Genomic DNA, 9,720 nt, shown 5'->3' on the forward strand with positions numbered 1-9,720 from the left:
AACTATTTTTTTTTCTCTTGCTTTATTCTTTTTACTATTTTCTTTTTATTCTCTCGTATCATAAAATCTTATCCTAATTTAAATTTATTAATTTTTTTAAACTAATTCAATCACAATATTATGTTAATTTCATAATATTATTTAAATCTTTATTTTGATTTTAATTTTATTATTATCTAATTCTATCATAATATTACCATAATTTTTATTATTACATAAATTATTTCCTAATTCTGTCAGTTTGCCCTCGGCATTATGTAAAGAAGTCTTGGTTACCAGCTACAAAAACATGGTTGAAGGTTATGTGCAAAACAAACCAATAGCAAATTGTTATTTCCAATTTAGGTATCACTTAATTCTCTTAATCTTGAAGAAGCTAAAGTCAGTTAATGGAAATTCTATTGAGAAATTCTAGTAATGAAAAGAAGTTACCAACCAATATTATAGTAAAATAATTATAATCTGTACCGCATTGTTGTCCTATCCATTGCAGATTAATTTCGGCGAGCTACAGATCTGTTATAATATGTAAACCTACCAAAATTATGCATGGAGCCAGGAGAAGCAATCGCTGAAGAGACATTGCCATGGGAAATTGGGACGGAGGAGGTGGTGACGCAGCCCAAATCACTGTCCCTGGAGGTGGTGGGGGTATTGGCAACGATGATGGATGTGGTACCAAGGGTGCTTTTTGCTGTGGCGGTTTTGGTTGTGGAGCAAGTGGTTGTGTAGGTGGCGGAGGCCAGTTTGTATTGGATATTGGTAGTGGCGGGGGCCAGTTTGTATTGGGCATTGGTGGCGGAGATCATTTTGTGTTGGATATTGGTTGTGGCGAAGGCCAGTTTGTGTTGGGTATTAGTAGTGGAGGAGACTAGTTTATATTGGGTTTTTGTGGGGTTGGCCAGTTAGTGTTGGGCTGAGAGAGTGAAGGGTTTAATTAAAAAGATGAAGAAAAGAAAAGTTAGGGAGAATGCATTAGCATGGATGAATTTAAGGGCCATGGTATGAATGCTGGGGCTTTACAGTGGAGGAGAAGAGGCTAAGTTGGATCTTAATAACTTACTATATATTGAAAGAAAGAAAGGTGTGTAGTTAATAATCCACTTAAACAAATTAATACGCCATTAAACTTGGGTTTTAGGAATATATGAATTATCAATTTAATGGTTTCAAATCATATAATAATAGAGTAATACTATGTGTATCCACTTTGAGTATACAAATGTATACACACTCATATATATCATCATATGATTGGTTATTATTTTATTCTTAATTTAAAATCATCTAATCATATGATGACACATATAAATATACACATATTTGTGTATCCAAAATAGGTACACATAATTTTATTGATAATAATATTATTGCTCACGTGAATTACCAATTATACGATGATAGTATATATAAAATTACTCAAACAATGCCATTCCTATTTGACGTTCTACTTTGCTTCAATCTAATGTTCTGTGTGTTACTTTAATTTAATAACAATAAAATATAAAATTATACATAAATATGTATATATTCATATAGAAGAAGTGTCTGTTCCACGTCAAAGGTTGAAATTCAATGCTGCACGTGATTAGACTGACATAAATTCTCATGAAATTTGTGCGACCAAGGAAGGTAGACTTGTTTTTGGGCCTGGTTCATCTATTCTACATCAAAGGTTAGCAGTTAATCAAGTTTCTTAATTGAAAATTAAGGGAAAATTGGAAATTAACATCAGCCAAGATTAGAGATGTCAAATCAGTTAGATCGGACTGGTCTGAACCATGGGAAAATGGTCTAACAACCTGTCGTGGACTGGTCATACCCATAGGCCTTTCAAGCCTTGAACTTAGATACAAGGCAAGTGGGTTGCTCAATTCGATCCGTTATTGTTTTTATAATTATTTAAAAATTAACTAATTAATTAATAATTATAATATAAAATTTTAATTTTTTATTAAAATTAATGGATCTATTAATTATTTTTAGGTTTGACTTTATGTATATCGAGTTAGACAATAAATTTTATATTTTTTATGGTACCAATGGATCTGACCATAACCAATTTGACTTGATCTACTATCACTTTTAACTAAGATAGAAATTTGATTTCAAAATAAAATTATATTAAAATCAACGTACTATAGAGATTATAATTTTGAAGAGTGAAATATATTTTTCCACTCGAGGTCTGGGGTTAAAATACACTATTTCACCTGTAAGTGAAATAAATAACGTTTTCAAAAAAAAAATATAATTAATATCTTTCTACCTAAAGTTAAACTCTTTTAATAAAATAATTGTATTGGAATATAAAATTACTATTTTATTTTTATTATTCATTTTACAAAATTATCATATAACCTAAATTAATAAAACTTTAAAAAAACAATTTAAATATTTAAATTATATAAGTAACCTCTTATTTCAATTTTTTTTTCACACTCACATATTCTTTATTTCTCACCAAAGGTTGGGTCGTCTTTGTTATATAAACCTAAATTAGGTGTAAATTATAATTTTTTTAAATATTAAAGGTTTTTTTTTTTAATTTTAGGGGGATGGAAATTAAAAAAAAGTTTTGGGGTATTTTAGAAAATTTTAAAAATATCAATCTATCTACAATAGTTTGAAAAATAACAGTTACACTCTCAAAAAATTAAACAAAATATAATAAATTTTGGATGTAAATATCAATTTACAATTATTGAGATTATGTAGTAGTTTCAAAATATATGAGATTAGAAAAGGTTTCAAAGGTAGATTTATGAGTTTTTAAACTTTTTTAAGGATGAAATTGTCATATTTAAAATGTTTGAAACTTTTAAAAAAATATTATTTTTTTAGTAATGTTATGCGTACCTATTTTTTAGTATATAAATAAGTATATACATAATATGTTATCATGTAATTAGATATCACTTTAGTCTTAATTCAAAATCATCTGATCATTTGATGAGACATATTAAATATGCATTCATTTGTGTAATCAAAATTAGGTATACATAGTTTTATTATTATTTTTTTCAAAATTAATGAATTATAAAATTATTATCCAATGCTAAACAAATACATGAAGTGGTATTTGGTACTTTGCGATCTTTGCTTAGAAGCCTGTCCAGCTTCTTTCTTCGCACTCAAAACAAGCAAAGGAAAATTCCATCTTCATCAAAGAATTGAAGGCGGTAAACTAAATGCCATTGGCTTGTAAACCCTTCGAAGACAATGCATCTCCATCAACTATATCATTATAGGTAACATAAGATTTCTCCTATATAAACTGAATAAAATAACTAATTTCTAAAACGTCAAGATCGTAAATTTACGTTTCTCGCAAGACTATCGAGATTACTTATTGACATAACTTAGCTTTTTACTCTAAAAACCTCTTTAAATGACAATTTTCAATAGATTAATTATACTATAATTACACTGCATTAGAATTTGGAGTAAAGATTTAACCAATACAAAGTAGATTAATTGATCTCATCAAAGTCTAATAAACTTTAAGATATATTTATGTTGTCTACTCAGATCATAACTTTTAAGTGTATTCAATTATCTGATTTTATTAAACTAAAAAACATAATTTATGTTAACTCACAATAGGAAATTTCTAACGGGTAAAACCAACATAATAATAGAATTGTAGACATGATCAATTGATACAATTTTTGCTTCTAGCTATATTAAAAAATACCATTTCAGAAGCATCAAATACTGCAAATTATCTATTGATCGAACTTGACCAATCACATGAGTATTACATGTAATTGGTCATGAAGAAATTAATGTTGGAAGGATGGTGGACCAGAAATGGAGAAGACTTATGACCAGAAAACGTGCTTTTATTTCAATAATATTTCATCATCTTTCTCTTCTCTTCCTTGGCCATCCATTTCTCTTAGAATAATATTACCATGGCAAGGCCATTTCTAAACGTATGCACACAAAATCTTCAGCTTCAATCCACACCCTTAACCCTTTTCTTTGTTTCCATCGGGGTCTTCTCTGTGTTTTCGATTGTAACATTTCTCTGTGCCTCTCACAACCCAAACAAATCATCAAGAAGACTGAAGGAAGAAGAAACAGCGTCAAGTGAGAAGAAACTTCTCTCGAAACTAAACAGTAATATTAGTAGCAAAGCCCATTTGATGGTGAAGATGATTTCGTGGAGGAAGTTGCAAGATGAAGATGATGGTGAAGATGAAGCAGTCTGGAAGAGATCGATCATCATGGGAGAAAGGTGTCGTCCTCTCGAGTTTTCCGGGAAAATCCTGTATGATTCTGAAGGAAACCTTCTACCCGACTCTCACTCATCCATCAAAACCTAAGTAAATCAACAGTTTATTACGTTTGGTGAATATCTACTTCTTTACAAGAATAATTTTGTCTTATTTACAATTTTTTTTTTTTTCCCTTTCTTCTTGCTTTGTTATTGTGAATCAGTAGAGCTAACAAGTGGGGTGAAATTAATTTGTAAATAATATGGAAACTGGAATGAAAATATTTAGATCATGTGTATTTATTTTAAATTTATAAACAGATATATATATATATATATATATATATATATATAAAATTAAATAATTAAATAATTTTTAATTTAAAATTATTTAATTATATAATAACATATATAAATATATATATTTATTAGGTTTAGATTAAAATTTTCCTATAGTCAACTACAAGTCAATCACCAATACTTTAAAATCATGTAATGCCTAAGGCTGGACTCGAACTCGAGCTGGCTCAGGTTGACTCGTAGATTTTTTTAAAAATTTTTTTATACAAAACGACGTCGTTTTGATCTATATATATATACAAAACAGTATCGTTTTGATATAAAAAAAGAACCGAATCAAGCCATAAATGAGCCGAGTCGAACTCGAATCGACCATAAAAAAACCGAGTCGAACCCAAACTGGCTGTAAGCCGAGCTCGACTCGACTCGAATCCAACCTTAATAATGCCCTTCTCTTTTTTGCATTCACATTAAGTGTGAACTCAACAAAAAAGCCAAGCCCTTTAAAAAAGATTTCTTAGATTTATGCACACACTGTATGTGACGAAAGACAAATGCAATCAAACTGAGATTTGATTTGAAATTATTTCACCATCATAACCACAGTAGCCTAAGTAGATTAATTTTCTATAATGCTGAATTCATTTGTTGGTGACCCATCTTTGGCTAGAAGAGTATATTCCACCCAAGGTTTAGTGAGATGACAATTTTTACAAATTAATTTTAAAAAATTCAAATATCTGCCCACTATCCAATTCTATTAATGTATTTTGTTAGCTTAATATTAAATTACTTATTTACCTTTTTTTTATGATAAAAATTACCCTACAAAGTAATTTGATTGGACAGTAACACAAACATGTAGATCTTTCTATAATTTTAACAATACAATATTATATCAACAAGTAACTCCTAAATACACACACAAATTTTTAAAAGGACGCTAAACTTTCACAAAGTAACCACAAAAAATTACCTTAATCAACTTAAATCAATATTACAACCCGAAAGTCCATATAAATTTTAACAGTTAAGGGCTTATGAATTAGACTTTATTTGCCAGACTTTCCATTAGTTTTTAGTTGTTATTTGTCGAAAACATTGTTTCATTCACCTTGTGCCCATCGAAATCCACCAATTGCAATAACTGTCTCTTTCATTTTCATATAATTTTTTTCACTACCAAACATTGATTGCACTGTCATTGTTGTTGTTGTTGCACATCTCGATCATCACCACCATTTTGGCCATCACCACCACCCTTCCGCCACTATTCCATTAGCCTCTCCTCGCATAGCCTCTTGTGACATCAATTTGGTTTGGAATTTGTTTGTTGCTTTGCTAATTGTTTTGGGGTATTGATTGAAGTTTATTGAGGTAATTTTTAACAGTTACTTTGTTAAAGTTTGAATTTTTTTTGAGGATTTATGTGTGTTTTGGTATCACTTGTCAATAGGAGGTTGTACTATTAGAGTAGTGTATCTCTATAAGCAAGAGGTGTTTATTGCAGTTACTAAAAGATTTGTGTGTGTTTTGGTATTGCTTGTCAATAGAAGGTTGTACTATTGGAATAGTATTTCTCTATAAACAAGAGGTGTTTATTGTCGTTACCAAAAGATTTGTGTGTTCATGTTTTTACCTAACCAAATTACTTTACGGAACCTTTTTGTCATTAAAAGAGGGTAAATATATAATTTAATTTTAAACTACAAGAATACATTAACAAAATTGAAAGATTGGTAAATATTTCGATTTTCAAAGTTAAGGGTAGGAATTGTCATCTCACTAAACCTTGGGTGGGACATTAGTCTTTTGGCCCCCATCTTTTCATGCCTGTCTCATTCATTCACAGCATTTACATTATCAACAACTGCTATGATGTAGACTAGCCTGCACCATGTCCACCTATTTTTTCACCACTTGCCTTGAAAAAACTACTCTTTATTACACTCCCCCAGTTACATACTACAGCACCCCAAGAAAATTATCCATCAATATTGTGAAAGCAATAAGAGATTGGATTTTAAACAAAGAACCCAGTTGTTGAATTGGTTAATTAGCACTTATCCATGGTTTTCTAGCAGTGAATTAGCTCAAATTAAACACGCAGCCCTCACTCATATTATGCCCTTACTCTTCCCTTGTGTTTGAAAATCTTGGTAGAGATAATATAATGATCAAATCCAGGTAAAGTAAACAATTAATTCAATGGTGCAGTTATGAATTCCCACAATTTAATAGAACAATCCAACCCTAAATTAAATTACTCTGAATTCCTAGGAATTGGATCTGAACTCAACTTGGCATCAAATGGGTGAAAGAAACATGTGAACTTGATTACATATGATATGTCATCTTCACCAAATGAAAATGTTCAAAGTCTGCCATTTTAATAGTGTGTCTCACAACTTATCTTTTTTTTTTCTTTGGTTAACTGGAGAATCATAGTGATCAAATCCATACTCATACACCTAATAAATCAGGGTTTTACAAATATAACAGAGATTTGATTTCAAATATTTTCTTTAAAAGTTTTAATATTTTATCAATTTTGTTAATACGTGGGATTATAACCTCCCCTTATGCTTACTATTACAAATGCATGGTTTAATTGTAGAGGATATGCAGTGATACACGCGATTGTGACAAAATTTGACGTGTTTTAACACTTAATAATTCCCCAAGAGCTAATACCCAAATAAACTAAAAATGATATCTAGAACAAATTTACATGGAGGACCCTGAAACATGAATCTGCTTGTTGCTCTTGATGCCAGATTAAGTCCAAGGATAACTATCCAGATGACTTTCTTCTGTGGGAAAAAAACTTACGTGTTTCTGCAAAATACAATGAAATATTAAGAGAAATTAGTATACAATTATAAATCTAAACATATGTTGAATTCTCAGAAAACAAGAGTTAGATTATTTTTTAAACAATTTGAGAAATTAAAATAGTTCATACGTAGGAGTCAAGCTTCAATTTAAAACAAGTTAAATTGAAAGAAGTGATTTTTTTTTTTTGTTTATTTTTAATTGTCCAAACTAAACATTATAGTGGACAGCCTAACTATTGTTGGGTACAAAATTTTGACTTTGGGATTTTCTTGTTCCCTAGAAACGGCATGAATCCTTCTTAGAAATTAAAGTTAAAGTCAAGTTAGGCTCCTCTCTTAAGAGCTGATGATGATGTAAGGAACGACGTCTCCTTTAAGACCAGTTGCTGTCTCTGAATTGCCCATTACTATTTTGTCAACAAAAGAAGGAAAGATCTTCCAATTTGATCGATATTTATGTGATGTTTCCATAGATAATTTAAGTAATAAAAAAGAAAAATATTAAACATAAAAATATAAACTTTAATGCTATAGATGATATATCCAAATCAAATACGATGTGATATATTAAAGAGTTAAAAAAGGAGGGGGGTCAACTTCTGGACGAGGCCAGCCATTGTCAATTTGTCATTCATGACACTTTCAACAATGAACGGCCCGACACGACGGTGCACCATTTTCTTTAATGAAGCTTGTATTTGTTCACTCTGTCTTACTCATTGCATGAATACAATGTTGATCACAATCACTACGACCAATCCCAATTAATTCTTACTTTTCAACCAAAAACTATTGGGATGTAATTCTTACACGTCTCTAATCATTTTCTTATCCTAAACCCAGTTACAGTTAGGGGGTGTTAAAAAAATATTCAATAAAGTAAACCGATTTGATTTTTAAAAAATTAAATAAAATATTAATAAAATGTTAAAATTATTTATGAAAAATAATAAATAATAAAATAAGATAATTCTTTTAAATTTAGGTCAAAATCCGTTCAAAAATTGGGTTTCCATTTATAATTTTCATGTTAGTACCTACAATTTCAACCTTTCTTACGCTATAATCAGAATTACCCACAGATTTATTATTCATTTCTTTGTATGCATAAATAAGTAAACATTTTCATAATGCAAATGGGTAAATCATTGAGATAATCAAAAATTAATTTCAAAGCAAATTAGCCAAATTTAGTAAAATTGCATACCTCACGTGCCTGATGATTCTCCCTAACGCTGCCAAGTCTTGGTTTCCACTCCGCTGCGGGTGGCGGCGCGCCACCGGCTTTTCCAACATAAAGATCGACAAGTTTCTCAGCCGCCTCTGCATCATCCTTACTCTCATCCATCAGTTTCACCACTTGAGATTTAGGCAGCCTCATTTTCACCCTCATCCGGCCATCATTAACTTCCGCCGCTGTCCCATCGGACCCACCGCTTGTCGACGGTTTAACGCTGGAAAGATCAGAAACAGCCCTCCTCGATAGCATCAGCAACTCTAGCCGGTCCTTGGCGCTCATGTGAATACCCGACTGAACCCTTCTGGTGGGCACTTTATTTCTTTCCTCAGGCATAAACTTAGGAAGCTCCACCAAGAAATAAACCTTCTTGGCCTGCAAAATCTGTTGAGGCTCCAATGGCTTCGCCCGAACGCCATAGACCTTAACAGTTTCTGAATCTAACAAAACGTGACCCGGGTAGTCTTTAACGACGTCAGAAACTTGAATTGGAGTCTTCAACTTGAAGGTTTCTCCATCAACTTTCATCACCTTCGCCTTCTTTCCTCCTCCTACGGTATTCCCCATGGTTAAATCTCTCTATTGAAGATTATGACCAAAGTTGGAAATGTTTATGCTTTATATAGGGGATTCGAGGAGGTGTGAATCAGTGGAAATTGTTGTATATTCCTTTCACTGAAGAGATGGATGAATGATTAAGGAGAGATTAATAGAAGTGGGAACATTAATGAGTACGGTTAAGAGTTAAGCAAGTTGTGTTTGGCGGAAATGGGAAAAAAGGAAAGTGAATAATTGGGTCGTGACAAAACAACGTACTTATCAGCTTTCAAGATTCCGATTCAGCAATCCCCTTTACCCTATTTATCATGTGAACATACGTGCTTGTGGGACTGGACCTTTTGCCAAGAAAAAAAAAAGGATAAGCACAATGGGCAGTGCTTTGGCTTGCACCAACTAGCATGGCTAGTCGTACAACCGAAATTGTCCCGTTAGGCTAGCTCATCTTTTGACTGGAGATGCCTGGGGATGAGATAGGGACAGAAAATCTTAATTCCCGTTCTTTTTGGGTAGAAAAAATCTTTTTCCTCTTCCTTTTCTTATTCTCATGGGAAAAATTTTCACAC

General features: G+C 31.5%; 2 protein-coding genes across 2 annotated transcripts; one reads left to right on the forward strand and one right to left on the reverse strand.

Annotated features, from left to right (window-relative positions):
- The first annotated feature begins 587 nt into the window (after positions 1-587).
- On the forward strand, positions 588-875 carry LOC123197481 (glycine-rich protein 2-like). Its single transcript, XM_044611803.1, has one exon. It carries the CDS (start codon positions 588-590, stop codon positions 873-875), a length of 288 nt encoding a protein of 95 aa, XP_044467738.1.
- Positions 876-7,145: 6,270 nt separating this feature from the next.
- On the reverse strand, positions 7,146-9,392 carry LOC123197455 (uncharacterized protein At1g66480). Its single transcript, XM_044611769.1, has 2 exons — positions 8,567-9,392; positions 7,146-7,360 (listed from the first exon to the last, which is right to left on the reverse strand). The coding sequence occupies exons 1-2, from the start codon at positions 9,161-9,163 to the stop codon at positions 7,301-7,303; spliced, it is 657 nt and encodes a 218-aa protein (XP_044467704.1). The 5' UTR covers positions 9,164-9,392; the 3' UTR covers positions 7,146-7,300.
- Positions 9,393-9,720: the final 328 nt, after the last annotated feature.

Source organism: Mangifera indica, chromosome 15, assembly GCF_011075055.1.
Source record: "Mangifera indica cultivar Alphonso chromosome 15, CATAS_Mindica_2.1, whole genome shotgun sequence".
NCBI classification, from domain to species: domain Eukaryota; kingdom Viridiplantae; phylum Streptophyta; class Magnoliopsida; order Sapindales; family Anacardiaceae; genus Mangifera; species Mangifera indica.